The sequence below is a fragment of the Asparagus officinalis genome, chromosome 10 (genome assembly GCF_001876935.1).
Source record: "Asparagus officinalis chromosome 10, Aspof.V1, whole genome shotgun sequence".
Taxonomy (NCBI): Eukaryota; Viridiplantae; Streptophyta; class Magnoliopsida; order Asparagales; family Asparagaceae; genus Asparagus; species Asparagus officinalis.
This window is the reverse complement of record NC_033803.1, coordinates 17,868,258-17,888,165: the sequence shown is the minus strand read 5'-3', so window position 1 is coordinate 17,888,165 and position 19,908 is coordinate 17,868,258. Positions and strand designations below refer to the sequence as shown.

Sequence of the window (19,908 nt, the reverse complement as noted above, 5' to 3'; positions counted from 1 at the left end):
GTAGTTATGTGGCATTATAGTCCAAGCAAGATCACTTCACTGGTCCTCATCACCGTAATTATCACATGTTGGCCTTGTAGAGGAGAAAAGACGATTTTTCCTTCAATGAATAGTCTCACATGGACTAAATTGATAAATAGTTGAGGGTTTAAATTGCTTGTCCTCTCTGTGGGCTTTGAGGGTCCATATGAAGGGGGGTGTTTTGGGCTTTCTATTATTTGAGCTTGGCATATAACACGCGTGCGGGCCACGCCACTTTTTGAGGGTAACGGGTGCGCGAATTTTGGGGAGAACGTGCGAGATTTTTAGTAAGGTTCCTCAATGGCTAGGGGTTTTAAACTCTATAAATACAGTCCTTCTCATTTTCGGAAGACACAACAACGAAGGCTTCTTCTCCCTCTCTTCCTCTTCTATGTTGAAATAGAGACAAAATTCTTCTTCCTCTTAAATTTGTTCTTGTTTTTTTAATCTAGGGCAACCATCTTCATCTGAGCATAAGCTATTTACTCTCCCCCGAATACAGAGGCCAATCATTTCCGAGAGTTTTTACCTCTAGGGGAGAGGGGATCATCTGTGCCAAGACGATAGGCGGGTCCTCAATCTTTTAGGACAGTGTTTGCACAACTACTCCCGATCAGGCCAGATTTTCTTGTTTCTTTTATTTTGGATTTATTTACATGTTATAAGTTTAATTTAATATTTTTGATAAACAATCTAGAAGATTGAGTTTTATAGTTGTTAATTTATAAAATCTGAAATAATTTTAAATCTGTAATTAATTACCTTAATTGCTGATAAATATTTTTTGCAAATTAATCTGAAATTATATTCTGCTCATCTGATATAATTATTGTGATTAATTGCTCATTACTTGTTCAAACTTGTAATTAATTGTCAATTAGTTATAAATAATATTTCAAAATAAGTAATTGTTTTCTGTTTCTGTTACAAAATAAATCTAGAAAAAAATTTAGAATTATTACTTAAATTATTCTTGCTAATTACTATTTTAAAAATTAATTTGTTCAGTTTCATATTTATTGGTTAATATTACTAGTTCATAAATAATCTTGAATCAAGTACTTACCCTATAGTCATACTCCTAAGTAACTAGTTGAGTGGTATTGACAAAACTTTCATTCCCTTCAAATTCCAAAATACCTAGACTAGTTAACTTGAATCGGACTTATGGCTAACACAGATCATTCCAAGAGTGTCAAACCCGAGAAATCCATTTGTGTTAACTACAAATGATGGGCTAATCAGATGAAATACTGGCTCACTACCCTAGGTCTCCTATCTGCCATTAACACTTCTGAATCTTCATCTTTTGGATCTCAACCTATGAATTCCAACTCTCCTGATCCTGAACAACCTACACCTTCCACTTCTGCTTCTGGTGCTAGTTCATTCTCTAGTCATATGAAACCAGAAGAAATAAACTATCATTGTTGCCATAGGATTCTTAGTGCACTTGCGGACAACCTTTATGACATATATTATGAGTTCAAAAGTGCTAAAGACCTATAGAATGATCTTGAAGCAGAATATGACTTTGATGATGCCGGAATTCTGCGTTTCACGTCATCTTTCTTCAATAAGTTCATGATAGTTGATGAAAAACCTATAAATGAACAAATTCATGAATTCCAAGATTTTCTTCGTCACCTCCAATCAAAGGAAAACTCATTTACTAATGACTTTAAAGTTTCCTGTTTGATTGACAAACTTCATCCCTCCTGGTCTAGATTTGCTGGAGATCTCTGACACAAGCAAGGAGATCTAACATTAACTGAAGCCCTCAAGGCTATTCGTATTGAAGACCAACATAGACAAAATTCTAAAACCAAGACCGAAATGAAAGCTAAAATGAACTTAGTAGAGGATAAGTCTAAATCTAAGAATTTCAAACCCAAAGGGATGAAATTCAAGAAAAACAGAAATCCTTCAACAAATCATCCTCCAAATCAAATCGCAATTTTTCCAACCATAAGTCTGATGGAAAGTTCTGTTATGTCTGTGGTAGAACCAACCACTTGGCTCTAGGCCTGTCCAATTAGGCCTGAGGCCCGGTGCTCAGGTTGCAGAAACCCAGCGGCCATACGGGTCTTGGGCCGGGACGGCCATTGTCGACGCGCTGCACCGGCACGCCCGTCCAAGAGAATGGTCGGGCTAGCGTTTTATTATATATATATATATATATATATATATATATATTATATATATATTATATATATATAACTATTATATATATATATATCTATTTTATTATATATATTATATATTATATAATATATATATATATATATATATTATATATATATATATATTAATATATATATATATATATGAATACTATATATATTGAATAAGTAAGAAATTTCCATTAATTATTAACTCCAGTACATATATTACAGAATTGGCTAGGCTACTCAGGATTCTAACATAAGAAGCTTTAGAGAGGGGAGAGGACCCTGGCCGTCACCCTCAACTAAAGGACCAAGAGAGAATCCTGATTGACCCAAAGCCAAGCATAAAGCAAGTACAGATCTCATTACTAAACAGTCTATCTCTAAAAACTGAAATGAAAGAAATTAATTACATTGCTTTTCGGATTCCCAATTAGCAAGGATAATATTATTACCAGTCTTCCATGTGCAGGTTCTAAGCAAAACATTGATATCCTCGTAGAGTCGCCTAAATACCATTACCTTGTGCATCTGTTGAGCATGAAATACACGTCTATTCCTTTCTTGCCAAATATGCCAGACAGATGCACCTAAAGCCATTCTGGACAGCTTATAAGTTTTATCTTTCATTTTAAACTTAGATTGAATTTCTAGAGCTTCAGTTCTAATGTCATTTATGACCGTAGCATCAAGCTGAAGTTTGAGATTGCAGAGTTTCCAGATATATGCTGAGAAAGGACATTGAAAAAAAAGATGATCTCTAGACTCAATCCCACCAGAACAGAGTACACACTCCACAGCAGAGGTAATTCCAAATCTGGACAGTCTGTCCCTAGTAGCCAATCTATTATATAGACTTTTAATCAAGCAACAAGTCATCTTAGGATTTGAGGAAGGAAACCAAACCACATTAGAGAGCTCAAAATTTGAATAGGAGGTTCTTACTTGATCCCATGCTGATGCAAAAGTAAATTTCCCATTTGCATTTGGTAGCCAAATCCAGTGATCATCTTGCCCAGATATTTGAATATTTGATATATATTGAATTATTGGGAAAAGGCATGGCAATACAATATGCCATTGAGAATTTTGAATGATGTGAGCTACTGACCAATTTTCTGTACCTGTGAGATGTGGGTTTATTTGATGTAGAATATCCGTAAGTCTGCCTTCAAGAATCCATGGATCAAACCATAGAGAAGTTGTTTCACCATTACCAATAGATTTCCTTATGCAACACATTGCTTTTGATTTAAGACCTGATAAAAACTTCCAAGTTTCAGAGTCCATTGCATGAGCTGGTGCATCCCATATATTTCCTCCCCTGACATATCTGATATTCATCCATTTAGACCATAGAGTAGAAGTAGAAAGAAGTCTCCATATCAATTTAAGGGCAGCAGCATGACAGAGATCATCTAATCTCCTCAATCCAAATCCTCCTTCTTGCTTTGGACGACAAATATCCTTCCAGTTGATAGAATGTAACTTACCTTTCCATAGAAAGTTAGCAAAAATAGACTCCAAACTGTGAACAGTTGAGTTGGGGAGTTTGTAGACAAAATACCAATATGCAATGGTACTATATAGAACTGATTTGATGAGTTCAATCCTCCCAACAAATGATAAAGAGTATGTCATCCAGCCCTCAATCTTTTTCCTAACTTTATCAATAAGTGGCAGAAAATCTTTAGCTTTAGGATAATTGAAAGATAAAGGTAACCCCAAATATTTTACAGGTAGAGACCCACTTGATATGCCCATAATAGCACTTAGAACATCTTTATTTCTGCATCATTTACTGAAAAAAATTCTGCTTTTGCTTTTATTGATACTCAGTCCTGTATTCAGTGTAAGAGACTCCAACAAATTGTTAATGCCTTCAAAGGATTTCCTGTTAGCTCTACAAAAAACCAGCATGTAAGAGACTCCAACAAATTGTTAATGCCTTCAAAGGATTTCCTGTTAGCTCTACAAAAAACCAGCATATCATCAGCAAATACAAATTGTTAATGCCTTCAAAGGATTTCCTGTTAGCTCTACAAAAAACCAGCATATCATCAGCAAATAATATATGAGACACTTGTAAATTCTGGTTTTTCTTAATATTTTGTATTTTCCCGGAAATTGTTGCAAGCTCCATGCTAATAGACCAAAATTCCATCACCAATACAAAGATATATGGAGATAGAGGATCCCCCTGTCTTATACCCCTATTGCTTTGAAAATAACCAGTTGAAGAGCCATTTAACAGGACTGAAAAAGAAGGAGTAGAGAGGCACTCTTTGATCCAATTGATCCATATAGCTGGAAAACCCATGCAGTGCATAATATAGTATACAAACTCCCTATTTATGCTATCAAAAGCTTTATGCAAATCAATTTTAAAACAAGCTCTTTTCCCATGCTTCTTAGAGAAATCCCTTAGTAACTCATGTGCCAATAAAGAACATTCACCTATTTGTCTACCTTGAAGAAAAGCATGTTGATTATTTGAAATCAACTCTCCCACCACCAACTTCAATCTGTTACTTAAGATCTTAGTAATAATTTTGTAAATAACATTGCAACAAGAGATAGGCCTATAATCTTGAATGGACGTGGCTTCTTTTGATTTTGGCACTAGTGTGAGGAAAGTGTGATTTATTTGTTTTAGAATTTTACCTGAAGAGAAGAAAGATTTCACAGCTAATACCACATCATCCTTGATCAAATTCCAATTGTGTTGGTAGAAATAAGCGTTAAACCCATCTGGGCCTGGAGCCTTATCTGGATTCATTTGGAAAAGTGCTTCTTTAATCTCCTTGAGATCGATTTCCTTAACTAACCATTGCTTAGCTTCAAAAGTAAGAATTTTCTTCACTGTGACTTTAGGAAACACATTCCAATATGAAGATTGATTGAAAAGTTCTTCATAAAATCTGGGAGCAATCAGCTTCATCTTGACAAAAGAAGAAATAGGAGACCCATCTTGATCAATTAAATTCCTGATATTGTTTGTAGAAATCCTGTGCTTGATAGCATTATAAAAGAATTTTGTGTTTCTATCTCCTTGTTGAAGCCATAATTGTCTGCTTTTTTGTCTCAGTTCATTTTCTTCTTTATCAAGCCAACCATTAAGCTCATAAGATACTGCTGATTCTGAAGCCTGTAGTTCCTCATTATCCATATCATGATTTAATTTGCTTTGAATGATCTCCAACTGTTTAGATAATCTAATAATATTAGCCTTTGTTGAAGAAAATGACTCTTTAGTCCATTGTTTCAGAGCTAATTTAAGATATTTAAGTTTAGAAACAAGAATGAACATGGGAGAGCCTTCAAAATGATTTTTCCAGACCTCTTTGATCACTTCTTCATATCCCTGGCATTGAACCCAGTAGTTAAAGAACCTGAAAGGTTTTGGATCTGAATTTGTGCAGGCCACAAGATGAACAATAGCTGGAGTATGATCACTAGAAGAGGTACTTTTATATTCTATAAAAGCATGAGGAAATTTCTCAATCAATTTAGCATTGCCCAGAGCCCTATCTAACTTACCATAGATTCTGTATCTCCCTTGCTGATTATTATGCCATGTCCAAGTTGACCCTGTACTTTTGATATCAGATAGACCACATAGCTGAAGACAGTCATTGAAAGCTTGAAGCTTCTTGGTAGTTAGTTTCATACCTCCAATTTTCTCTGAAGTGAATCTACAAACATTGAAATCACCCACTAGCAACCATGGCATATTGTTAACTTGAGTAGAGGTAGCTGTAATGTCAGTCCATAAAGATGATCTTGTTAATTCTGAATTCTCTCCATAAATGACACCAAATATCAGAATGAGTCCTCCATTGTTCTGGAGACTTATAGTAACTTGTTGTAAAGTAACTGATAACACTATCCCATTCCACACATCAGAATCCCAAGCTATCCATATTCTACCTCTACTAGAAGCAGTATAGTTGTTACAATACGACCATTGAGAAGGAATACATTTTGTAATTCTGTATGCCTTTGCTGATTTTACTTTGGTCTCTATCAAACCCACAACACTGGGTTGCAAAGATTGAATATGTCTTTTAATATCTCTTCTCCTACCCAAATTGTTCATACCTCTAACATTCTAAAATAACATTGTCATGAGTAATTATTTGAGGAGGCCCTTGTGACCCTTTTTGGACCCAATGAAGATTCTTTAATTATTTTAACCTGGTTTTTCTTCTTCATTAACAGCAGGCTTTTCTCTAGTAACCAGTCAGGATTATCAATAGCAATTGGAAAATCCATAACTTTCTCCTTCATTTTACCTTCTCCTGTTTGCAAAGAATCATTCTCTTCTTGATATTGCTGCGTATTGCCTGATTTACTATTTAGGTGAGAATTATTTCCAGGTTTATAGAAAACTGTATTGTCTGCAGGGACATTCTTCTTTGACATAATTGCAGAAAGATCTGATGAATCAGAGGTCTCCTTTGTAATGGATATGAAGTTACTTTTATCAGTTTGCTCAAGATTCTGTATAGATTCCTGAATGTCTTGTATCTCAGAATTCTGATCAACCACACCTTGATCAAATAAATCCTCAGATTCATTATAGTCATTTTTGATAACAGCCTCATCATTAATCATGTCTTCAGAACCATTATCATCTACATTTGGTATAACCTCATTTTCAACAACTTTCCCATATAACTGTAGGCAATAAAAATTGCCTTTAAATCCTTATCAGAGAAGTTCAGAACAAAACTGCTAAAACCTCACCCGAAATAGCAAAAGAGGGGAAAACGCAGATATCTCCCAAACCGTAAGGAATTTGGCGAAATAGAGGAAGCGAACCAAAGCCTTTGGCTAGGTTCGGATGACTCCATCTCGTCGAGATAGGCGATTTTCATATATAACTCGTCCAATTCCGACTTACGGTTTGAAAGTTACGGCTTATTCTTCAATCCATGCTCAGCAGCTCGCCTGCAGCTCGAATCTACCTGCAGTCCCAAATCCGTCTGCAGACCCAAGTCTGCCTGCTCGCCTGCAGCTCGAAATTCGCCTGCAGTCTCAAATCCGCCTGCAGACCCAAGTCTGCCTGCTCGCCTGCAGCTCGAAATTCGCCTGCAGTCTCAAATCCGCCTGCAGACTCAGCTCGCCTGCAAGCTCGCCTGTAGACCCAAGTCTGCCTGCAGTCCTAAGCTCGCCTGCAGACCCAAGCTGCAGACTCGCCAGCTCACTGTCAACTGCCCACTTGGAGTATGGGAACAGTTACATCAGTGGTCAAATCCCACAAATCAAGGGAGAGGGCACAATACTCCAGGCCCGTCAGATGGCCGTCCACAGTACGAATGAGCGGACAGGCGCCGAAACAGCCTGCACCCTCATAAATGCGGCTCACCTCAGTTGTCCAGGTGAAGGGACGAGAGCCGCCAACGCTCGGTGGTTGGTCAGATCCACGCAAGCATCTGACAGCCGTTGTCACGCATACGAGGAGGGGCTTTCCCACTCCTATGTAGCGTGATGCAGAGCACAGCTCTTCGAATGACCATTGACGGTACGAATGAACAGCAGGACGTCTCCGAATTTGAAGAGACTCGTCGGAACTCTCCGACTTGAGGCTCTCGGGTAGACTCGAACCCACTTACATCGGACCTTCTACTGCGTACTGAAGCTCCAGCAGCAACTTCGATCGGATCGTCCAAGAGAGGTCGCAAAACTTGGAGAAAAAAGAATTGAGACCAAGCTGTTAGCAAATCCTTGCATTACAGCACTGCCGCCTAGTTCCAAGCTCCGATCGCCGACGAACTAAGCAGACCCGAACTCCATTGCCCCGAGCTTCTACTGCGAACTGAAGCTCTCCAGCAACCTCATTCAAACGGTCCAAGGGAAGCAGACTCGACCCGAGCATCGAGCGAAGCGTCCTATAGCCACCTAAAGTCCCCACACAAAACAAAGAGGGCCTTCCCTCTGCTTCTGTTGTAAACATTTGATTTGTTAGTTTGTAATAAGCTTTCTTATAAATACAAACGAAACTCCTTTCTTCGGAAGAATCAAATTTTCACCCTACAGAAGATGGCGACCACAGTGGGAGAATCCGTTCATTCAGATGAATTGGTGGTGGCGCAGTCTGACGAAGTTGCTGCAGGGACTACTGTTGAGTCCCTTGTGATCAAATTCGAAGGGTACTTACAATCGTCCTCTTCTCGCAGCAATACATCTCGCGATGGTTGCAGAGTCGTGCGGGTGGCCCAGCCCCAAGAGGCTGAGGCAACCAAGCCTGAGGGATCTACCCAAGCCGAGGCAGGGGGTTCTTTTCCCCCCGAACCAGTTGAGGCCGAGCCGAGATTCGAGAATGCAGGTCTAGGGGCTGCTGAATGGGTCGATGAACGATCCTCGCAGACCCCTGTGCAAAAGGAATCAGCCATTCGTGTCGACGCAGACTACGCCTCCGTCGCCGACATGAACGCTCCTCGTTCAAAAAGATCCAAACAGCGGCGACGAAAAGCTCTCGCTCGTCTCGAGGCGCAATCCCTCATCCCCCACGACAGCCTGAATTATTATTCAGGCTTGGGGGGAATCAACCTTTTGAGCCAGGTTCCCATTTTTGGCGAACCGCTCAAATCAGGCAAGCCTAGCAGTTTAGGCGAGCCCAACCACTTGAGCCAGGTTTCTATTTTTGGCGAACCGCTCAAATCGGGCGAGCCCAGCAGTTTAGGCGAGCCTCACTCTGTGAGCAAGGTGCTCAATTTTGGCGAACCAAGGGCACCGCCCCCCCCCACTCTGTGAGCAAGGTGCTCAATTTTGGCGAACCAAGAGCACCTGGCGAGCTCTGCAGTTTAAGAGGGCTTCGTCAAACAAGCGAACTTCACCAAGCTCGCCTGACGGCCCAAGATCGCCAGAAAGGCGAAGCAACAGCTCGCCAGACAGGCGCAGGCACACTGTGCCAATCTCGCCTGACGGGCGAACCTCGCCAGCATGAACCTCGCCAACACGCTCACGCCCAAATGGGGGTGGCCACCTCGTTTGCCTGCACGGGTCTGACGTCCGTCTCTGACGACGACGACGACGACGATTGCTCAGCAGTGGCAATGTCGGAGACTTCAAGCTCAGTTCAGGGCAAGCACACAAATGTGCACATGACTGACATCCCTGAGGAGATGTCTAGGAGGCTCGACGAGCAACAAGCAACCATCGACTCCCTGAAGGAGATGTTGGAGCAGCTCCTGAGCGAGAAGAAGAGGAAGAGAGAGAGGACTTCGCGGGCTTCGCATAAATCCTTGAAGCACAAAGAGCGGGTGCCTACTCCTTCTCACTCCTCATCCGAGTCATCTAGAGGAGCGTCATCTTCGGGCCATAACCCAAGAGACAAGAGGTTTGACGATCTCCAAAGTCAACTCGACGCCTTGAAGCTCCAGAAGCATGCGAACAAGCTGGGGGTTGTCAGACCGTATCCAATTGAATGGGATGCGGTCTCCTACCCGGCAAAGTTCGAGCCGCTGGACCTCCTGCAGTTCAATGGAAAGGGTTCTCCTACCCAGCACATCTACTACTTCCAGGCGCAAACTGGACACATAGTGGGAAACGATCCCATTATGACTCGACTGTTCATTGGTACCCTCAAGGGGGTCGCTTTTGAATGGTTTCGCAGATTGGAGCCTGGGTCCATCACCTGCTGGAAGGACATGGAAAGGCTCTTCGTGGCCAGATTCTTCGATGATGACACAGAAGTATCTATGGCCACCCTGCTAACTGTGAAGCAGAGGAAGACAGAGTCTGTAAGCAGCTTTGTCAAGAGATTCAGAAACCGATCGTTGCATTCCCGCGATCGAGTTTCCGAGGCCACGCTCATCGAGATGTGCCGGAACAATCTCTCCATCAGCGTTCTGTCCAATATGGGCGCTGTTGAAGCTCGCTCATGGAAAGACTTACTCCGCCAAGGAGAACAAGTCGAGAGCATGCTCAAGCATATGGGTGACGAAGACCCGCATGAATTTCGAGGGGATGATGACCAAGATGCCTTGGTAGTGGAGACCGATCCCTCATATCCTCCAAATTTCCCCCGTTGATCCTCTTCAACAGGACGGCGGGCCCACATAGTCGCTCTAATCGCGACAATCTTGTCAAGTTAACACTACACCTCTGACAATCTCCCGTCGATCCTCTTCAATAGGACGACGGGCCTACAAAGCTATCACGTTAACAATCACCTCTGATAGTTCTTCGACACTCCAACTGGTGCATGAGTTTAAACTGCTCCCTTAACACTCCGACAAGTACACGAGTATAAACTGCTTCTTCTGACACTCCAACTGGTGCATGAGTTTAAACTGCTCCCTTAACACTCCGACAAGTACACGAGTATAAACTGCTTCTTCTGACACTCCAACTGGTGCATGAGTTTAAACTGCTCCCTTAACACTCCGACAAGTACACGAGTATAAACTGCTTCTTCTGATCCTCCAACTGGTATAAGAGGTTAAACTATTCCCCACACTTCCACTTCTTGAGCCAGGTTCCCAGTACGGGCGAACCGCTCAAATCAGGCGAGCCTAACAGTTAGGTGAGCCCCACTTCTTGAGCCTGGTTTTCATTTATGGCGAACCGCTCAAAACAGGCGAGACTAGCAGTTCAGGTGGGCTGCATCAAACTCCCACTTGGTCAAACCTTCAGATAGTTAGGACCAAAGCCACAATCCCCCGCCAATCCTCTTCAATAGGATGGCGGGACCCCCACTGTCACGTTAACAGTTACCTCTGACAAATCAACTTACCAGTCCTCTTCAATAGGATGGTAGGTCCATAGAGTTGCTCAAATCGCAATAAACTCCCACTGTCATGTTAACACTACACCTCTGACAAAATCAACTTACCAATCCTCTTCAAAAGGATGGTAGGTCCTCAAAGTCGCTCCGATCGCGGCAATTCCTATCACGTTAACGATTACCTCTGATAGCCGACACCGTCATTCCCGCAAATGACGTTGTCCGATCAGTCGTCATACTCATACGTCCCTGAACGATTTGATTCTCCCAGCACCGTCTTTCCCATAAAAGGCGTTGTTGTTTGATAGTGGCCTACTATGCGATGTGCTGCTATTTCAGGGTTCGTCTTTGCCCCAAGAGAAGACAAATCAGGGTTCGTCTTCATCTTTGCCCTAAGAGAAGACAAGTTTCCCCCTTACACTCCAACTGGTGCATGAGTTTAAACTGCCCCCTTATACTCCGACTGGTGCATGAGTCTAAACTGCCCCCTTATACTCCAACTGGTGCATGAGTCTAAACTGCTCCCTACACTCTTAATCCAAATGCCTCGAAAGGCTAAGGATAGAGGAGAAATTTTAGCATTGAGCCTAAAAGAAACTCCTCAACAACTTACCATGCTAAGGGCAAGAGCATGGCTAGTCCAACTCAAACGGCAGTTGGTAAAGACAAATCAAGTCCGTTGATAGCTGAGGGTTTGCTCAAAATCCTAGAAGGCGATCATCAGCTGCGAGTGAAGAGCAGGGATCACTTTACGGGACTTCATATCCAAAGTGTTCCAGACCCCATGCGGCCTGATTCAGGTCTGAAAACTTTGGAGGGGGTTTTGTAGGCAATAAAAATTGCCTTTAAATCCTTATCAGAGAAGTTCAGAACAAAACTGCTAAAACCTCGCCCGAAATAGCAGAAAAAGGGGAAAACGCAGATATCTCCCAAACCGTAAGGAATTTGGCAAAACGGAGGAAGCGAACCGAAGCCTTCGGCTCGGTTCGGATGGCTCCATCTCGTCGAGATAGGCGATTTTCATATATAATTCGTCCAATTCCGACTTACGGTTTGAAAGTTACGGCCTATTCTTCAATCCATGCTCAGGAGCTCGCCTGCAGCTCAAATTCGCCTGCAGACCCAAGTCTGTCTGCTCGCCTGCAACTCGAAATTCGCCTGCAGTCCCAAATCCGCCTGCAGACCCAAGTCTGCCTGCGCACCTGAGCTCGCCTGCAAACCCAGTTCGCCTGCTAGCTCGCCTGCAGACCCAAGTCCGCCTGCAGTCCCAAACTCACCTGCAGACCCAGTTCGCCTGCAAGCTCGCCTGCAGACCCAAGCTGCAGACTCGCCAGCTCACTGTCAACTGCCCACTTGGAGTATGGGAACAGTTACATCAGTAGTCAAATCCCACAAATCAAGGGAGAGGGCACAATACTCCAGGCCCGTCAGATGGCCGTCCACAGTACGAATGAGCGGACAGGCGCCGAAACAGCCTGCACCCTCATAAATGCGGCTCACCTCAGTTGTCCAGGTGAAGGGACGAGAGCCGCCAACGCTCGGTGGTTGGTCAGATCCACGCAAGCATCTGACAGCCGTTGTCACGCATACGAGGAGGGGCTTTCCCACTCCTATGTAGCGTGATGCAGAGCACAGCTCTTCGAATGACCATTGACGGTACGAATGAACAGCAGGACGTCTCCGAACAACGTGTGGTCACATCCCATAATTCAAGGAGCAGTCAAGCTATCTCCCTCACCTCTATTAGTGGTCAAATCCCATGAATCAAGGGATGGCCCATGCCATCCCTTGCCTACTAAAACCCATCTTCAGCAGCATGAAGAGGGGGGATTGGCTGTTGCATATTCTGCTGGCTAATCTCCCAAAGGTTGAACCTGGACTTTTGCCAAAGGCTCCCCTCATTTGAAGAGACTCGTCGGAACTCTCCGACTTGAGGCTCTCGGGTAGACTCGAACCCACTTACATCGGACCTTCTACTGCGTACTGAAGCTCCAGCAACAACTTCGATCGGATCGTCCAAGAGAGGTCGCAAAACTTGGAGAAAAAAGAGTTGAGACCAAGCTGTTAGCAAATCCTTGCATTACAGCACTGCCGCCTAGTTCCGAGCTCCGATCGCCGACGAACTAAGCAGACCCGAACTCCATTGCCCCGAGCTTCTACTGCGAACTGAAGCTCTCCAGCAACCTCATTCAAACGGTCCAAGGGAAGCAGACTCGACCCAAGCATCGAGCGAAGCGTCCTATAGCCACCTAAAGTCCCCACACAAAACAAAGAGGGCCTTCCCTCTGCTTCTGTTGTAAACATTTGATTTGTTAGTTTGTAATAAGCTTTCTTATAAATACAAACGAAACTCCTTTCTTCGGAAGAATCAAATTTTCACCCTACAGCTGCCTTTGACGAGTTCTCTTCGATAAAATAGGCGCGCCTTCTGTACTCAACTCCTTGATTGAGGAGGGGTGACGATCTGCAGATCCGGACTCATTAGAGGCCGGAAGGGCGTTGTACGACGACGATTGCTCAGCAGTGGCAATGTCGCAGACTTCAAGCTCAGTTCAGGGCGAGCACGCAAATGTGCACATGACCGATGTCCCTGACGAGATATCCAGGAGACTCGACGAGCAACAAGCAACCATCGACTTCCTAAAGGAGATGTTAGAGCATCTCCTGAGCGAGAAGAAGAGGAAGAGAGAGAGGACTTCGCGGGCTTCGCATAAATCCCTGAAGCACAAAGTAAGCTTTCTTATAAATACAAACGAAACTCCTTTCTTCGGAAGAATCAAATTTTCACCCTACAATAACAAATTATCATTTCCTTCAGAAATAATTGAAGCAGATAGAACTGTTTTTTCTTTATCAGAACCATATGAGTTGGTAGCATCCTCTTTAGGGGAATCATAATCTGAAACAACTTTTGGGTGATCGGAGCTTGCACCAATGTCTGATACACTATGTTGATGAGAATCAATATTTGAAATGGTAGAATCTGTAACAGGTAACTCAACTTCTTTGGCCTTAACTGTTTCATCAGCTGTAGCTTTAGGAACCCATTTCTCAACTAGAACTACTGGACACTGATACTCAACATGCCCAAAAACTAAACATTTGCTACATTTAGGAGGGACCCATTCATACTCCACATTAGTTTCTAACCATTCTCCATTGCCTAAATCCATTCTAACAGAATTGAGGAGCTTAGCTTTAGACGAAATTTCCACAAAGCATCTGGCATATGCTAGTCTCTCACCAGATGTAATAGCTTGATCAATATATAGAGGAATACCCACAATACTAGCAATCCGACCAATGATATTAGTAGACCATAATTTGAGATGCAGAGAAGGGAATCTAATCCAAACTGGAACAATTGTAAGGAGTTCTCGTTCTAAACCGATATTTTCAAACCATTGTTTAAGAATAATAAGCCTTCCATCGAACAACCAAGGGCCACCATTTAAAACTCTGTTCATCTCTTCATTAGAACCAAATTTGAAAAAGAAGAAACCATTCTCTCTAGAAAAAATTTCAAGGGAACAGGATAATTTCCAAAGGCGTCTAACACATCCTTTTAGATGAGAATAGAAAGGTTTATCACCAAGAACATATCCAATTAAAGTGTTATTCCATTTCTCAACATTAAGAAGAATTTCCGATCGAGGAATAGAAGCATATTGCATACCTTTGCTATCAATAGAAGGGGGAAAATATTCTAAAGAGCAATTTTGGTTTATTACTCTGCCCATAGTACAAACATCCTTCCATGACGTAGATCCAACAGATTTAAATTTCCATGATTCAGCAATTCTCTGCTTCTGGTGCAAAGAGTGATTTGTTTTGACCCTAGATTCTGAAGAATGAAATCCTCCACCATCTTTATTCAATGCATGTTGATGAAACTTCCGAGTATCGGCTTTAGCTTGAGAATCATTAGATTTTGATAAAAAAAATTTATACCTTTTACGGGAAATCACATTGATCCAATCTTTGTCGACTCCTTCATTAGCTGCTACTGTACCTACTCCATTAGGATTGAAGGGGGCTCTCACATCCTCTTGATCTGCGCCAATAAGAACCTTCTCCCGATCCGTCATGGCCGAAGCCTCAACAGAGAATTCAAAATCGCTGATCGCCAAATCGCCCTAATCGCCGTATGTATGTATGTATGTATATATATCATCTACCCTTTAAAAGAGGGAGTTCCAAAAAAACTTTCCCCTCCCCAAAATAGCCTTCCACCAAATTTAATTACCAAACATATCCTGATTTCATAAACCACTTCACCTTTCATCGGTTCGGTTACGCCCTAATCCTTCATCGGTTACGTCGTCTCCTCCAATCTTCTGTTACCTCCACTAAGATGATTTCTCAGTTCTTCTCAGTCATCATCAAAGCTTCCCCTCCGATCTTCCGTTGCCTCCCCAAATTAGCTAAAGATTTCCGTAGGTTACGCCTTTCTCTCCGCCCACCAAAGATCTGTTACCCTTCTTCTCAGCCCATCTCCTCAGTTCTTCCGTTAAGCCGTTCCACGATCTTAAGCCATCAATTTCCACAGATGAGTGTTATTGCCCTAATCATCAATGCTACGCCTCTGCCATCATCTCCTCAGTTGTCAAAATTTTGGCATCGGTTAGAATTAGGAAGGAATGTCATTGAAGAAGGTATTTCTAAATTTTATTTGCTCAATTCACCATCTCACCTTTTTGTTCTTCATTCCTTTCATTTTGCTTTAATTTTAAAGAAAAATTTCATTTAATTTTGTTCTAATTAGCCATCATCTCATTTTGTTCTAATTCAACAATAGGTCAAGGGTTGTCCGAATTAGGGCTTGCTTCAAGTCTCCATCTTGCTCCTATGTCAGTTTCATTTTTGTAATTTAGAGTTGAAGGATTAGAGTTGTATTTATTTGAATTGATTGTGGAGCTAATGTTGTTAAATTTGGATGCACTGGTCGAACTAAAGATGAATTTCCTTTGAGGATTTTCATAGGATTTGTATTTTCTGGTTTTTTTTATGGTAAGTAATTTTCGTATTCCTCAAACAAACCTTTACAAATGGACCCAGGCTAACCCAGGTTTACAAGAACCACTCACAACCTGATAAAAAATGTGCAAGTAGTTCCTATACATTAACTAATATAAACTCAAATCCTCAAAACCAAAAAAAAAAAAGCAAACTAACCCCGAAATTCTCACCTTTACTATCTGGTACTCTATTTACAAAAAAGCATAGCACCATATTACTTCACAACTTCCAGTTATGCATAGCTTGTCCATGGCTTCAAACACTTCAACATACATAGGCTACTCCTTGAACCATGAACCAGATTTACATCAAAACCAACTTAAGAACTAGAAATTCCCCTCTTAACCACACAAGAGAGTACCAAGCAAACAAATCCAGAATTCTATCAAATCCTATAATTCTTCACTTTTGAACAGATCTATACTTGCATTTAGCATCTGATATACATTGTTGAGTGATATAATGAGGAATATGAGCCTGTTTCTTATAACGTTTTGAATTTCTTTCTTGCCAAAGTCTATAGATGGCAGCTAAAAACAAGCATCTCTTGACACAACTTCCAGTACTTTTCCCCTTAACCAGCTTCTGGAAGCAAATTATAAACTGAGACCAATCTCTGATTGGAGTTCTTAGTTTCATCTTCTGCAACAGAGCACAAATCAGTTCTTGAGAGGTAGGAGAAAGAAGAGATGATCTTTGTTTTCACTTCCATCAGCACAGAGTGCTCATCTCATCTCTTCAAGGATCCCTACTCTCATCATCCACTCCTTTGTTCTAATTTTAACAACAGCAACAAGCCAGGCAATGAAGGAATACTTCGAACTACCATCCCTTCCACAGGTTAAACGAAACCATTCCACTTCATCATTTTGTTCAGATATAAATTTATAAGCACTTTGAATTGAAAAGTATCTAGAACAAGTACTTCCACTTAACCAACCCATCCTCCACCACAAATCCTTCATGAAATCTATCATTGATATCTAACAAGGTATTCCAAACCCAAGATCCACGTAATTTCCTCTAAGCACTCCATATATTTTCTGGTCTTTTTATATTAATTTGAATTATTTCTTGGAGATGAGATGTTTAGGCATAGAAAACGAGGCTTGTTTAGGACAAATAGTTGATTAGGGTCTTTATTTCATTAGTTGATTGTTGGCAATTAAAGTTGTTGATTTATTGAATTTGGTTGTCTTACTGGAATTAAAGATTTGATGCGTTAGTTGGAGGTTAATCCATAAAAGTTTTAAAATCTTTGACCACACACCATGCATGACCACAATATGCACGCGCACACCCACACAAATATAATTGTAGTTTGAATTTGTTTTTTATTTATTTATTTTCCATTTTTGCTGGTTGGTTGCTTGTATGATATCTAGAATCAGCAAGTAAGTTTTTCCCCTTTCTTTTTTGACTTTGTTTGAAAGGGGTGCCGGGGGGGTAGGGGGAGGTGAATGGTAGGTTGGTGCCATAGTTTTTTAATAGACAGTCATCATTTAATTTATTAAAATTTGAATGAGGTACCGAACCTGAATCTTGGGATTTCCTATTTTTGAATATTTTTCCAGTCTTTTTTACTTTTATATATTGTATTCTTGTATTCTTGTATTCATGAAATAAATGGATGTTTCCAGGCGATTTTCGTTTGTTCTTCCTTTGTGTTCTTTCCCTTTTCTGCCATACGCAGTCACTGCCGAGAGTTATTAGTGGGTCCACCATTATAAATTCTGAAGAATTAATAAATTATGGATAATTAGATAGCATGGTGTTTCATATTTGAGAGGATTTTCAATGTTGTGTGGCAAGAATCACATTTATGTGTGGCATTTTTTTTCAATGTTGTGTGGTTTAATAATTCGGTTGATCTTTTTTTGAGAATCACATTTATGTGTGGCATTTTTTTTCAATGTTGTGTGGTTTAATAATTCGGTTGATCTTTTTTTGCATATAGAGGTTAATTAACGATATTTTTTTCAATGTTGTGTGGTTTAATAATTCGGTTGATCTTTTTTTGCATATAGAGGTTAATTAACGATAATGTGGAAAAGGTTAAAAGCTTTCCTGTGGATACAATTGTTCCTTTCCGAGAAAGGTTGAAAATACTTGGGCGTGTAGCTCATTTGGAAGATCTTCCCTTGAGTGCAGCAGAGAAAACACTGATGCATAAGTACAACGAAAAGCCTTTGTTTTCTTGTCCTCACCATGAATTTTATTCGGTAAGCTTATATCCGCACCACCAATTGAGTGATTAATGTTATTTTTTGTAGAGATAAAATGATTAATGTTATTCTTAGAAAGGAAATTACTTGCATTGTCCAATTTGATGTGTTTTCTGATTTTATCAAACATTTTTCAGTTAAGATTGCTGCATGGGATTTTATATGTCCTTATTGCAGCGATTATGTTACTGGTTTCTTCTCTCACATGTATAGACTCAAAAAGAAAAAAAAGGGAAAAGGGAAAAGTCTTGTTTTATGAGGAGGAAGCTCCAAGTTAAAAAATAAAAAGAAAAAAACATCATACATTAAAGCCTTTTGCTTATTATTTGTTTTTTTCCATACATACTTCATCATCTGATAAAGTTTCATGTGGAATTGAAGAAGTCAGAAGAGTGCAATTGAATCCAAAATGAATCGCAGGAAGTATTTGAGATAGGTAACAAAATCAAGATCTAGATTATTATAATGGTTGTGGCGATAGAGGTGTAGAGAAAATGCTTTCAAATGGTAGAGATGCATGACTGTCCAATCAAGTAGAGTTAATCAACGTTAAGAAATAACGGTTGCATTAATGATTGTGTATGAGGGTCTTTTTTTAATCTTTTTAGATGAGTAGTTTCTTGTAAAAAGAGGATATTTTGTTATTTACCATTTTGTATGCAATGATTTTTCATAATATAAAAGGTGTTATTTCTTTCTCTTATACAGTATATTAGGTGTTCAAAAACTAATTTTGGATGCTATAATGTAACGGAGCCGCCTATAGATGCGCCTAGAGATCCATTGTATAAAACTGAGAGGGAGATAATGAAGGTAAATTATGGCACTTTATGCTTTCCTATATGTATGTACTTAATGCCATACCTATCTCATATTGTTTGCCATTTATTACAGGTTTTCTTAACAAAGCATTATAGAAATAGACGCGCAAATGATTCAGAGTTTGTGCTTGATTTTGAAGAAATCTATGTTATTGACTCGAAATCTAAATCCATAACAAGGGCTAAAGTTTTGGTAAGAAATTTATTACTGCCTTCATTGTCATTTTTATGTAGGAACAAAGGCACATGCGTTTTACATCTTTGGCTATATATTTGGCCATATCACTACACAAATCTATTCTAAGTATTTTGAATCCTTAGACAATAGTTTTAGGTGTTCCAACTGAAACAACACAAACTCAAGCTACAGGCCTTCTTTAATCTGTACATGTCTAATCCATAGTACTTGATGCCCTTTGTGTTGTATAAATTCCACTTTCACAAGCATGAGTCCTACTTTGAAGTGCAAACACATTTTGGGGGTGCTTTCACCAGAAGCATTTTCTAATAATAGGATATGATATTACTATATTGTACACTGTAATATATAATAGAGGAACCAAAGAGAGGAAAATTGAACAGAAAGGAAAAGCGAGTGCTTAGGAAAATTAGAATGCAGGAGTTCCTCAAGTTTAAGTTTGTTTACTTTATCCCTGAAAATCTCACCCATTTTGCCCTCACAGACAGCCATATTAGCATGTTCATTTTGCTGATTTTTCTTAGACTTAGGACAATCTTTACTAAAGTGACCAGTTTCATGACAATTATAGCATTTTTTAGCTTTAAACTTGGACTTAGATCTACCTCTTCCATTTTCAAATTTTTTTTCTTACTTGATTCCCCATTACTAGCATTCTTTTGGTAATTAGACCTATTTAATATATAATAGAGGAACCAAAGAGAGGAAAATTGAACAGAAA

The 19,908-nt window shown here is 40.5% G+C and overlaps 1 protein-coding gene across 1 annotated transcript; it reads left to right on the top strand.

Moving 5' to 3' along the window:
- LOC109826337 lies at positions 17,921 to 19,603 on the top strand. Its single transcript, XM_020393363.1, has 3 exons — positions 17,921 to 18,164; positions 18,876 to 18,980; positions 19,062 to 19,603. The coding sequence occupies exons 1-3, from the start codon at positions 18,108 to 18,110 to the stop codon at positions 19,290 to 19,292; spliced, it is 393 nt and encodes a 130-aa protein (XP_020248952.1). The 5' UTR covers positions 17,921 to 18,107; the 3' UTR covers positions 19,293 to 19,603.

Coding starts and splice junctions, on each gene's coding strand:
- LOC109826337 (XM_020393363.1), top strand. CDS start 18,108: ATGCATAAGTACAACGAAAAGCCTTTGTTTTCTTGTCCTCACCATGAA. Junction 18,165..18,875: donor CTCACCATGAATTTTATTCG/GTAAGCTTATAT, acceptor TCTCTTATACAG/TATATTAGGTGTTCAAAAAC. Junction 18,981..19,061: donor CTGAGAGGGAGATAATGAAG/GTAAATTATGGC, acceptor CATTTATTACAG/GTTTTCTTAACAAAGCATTA.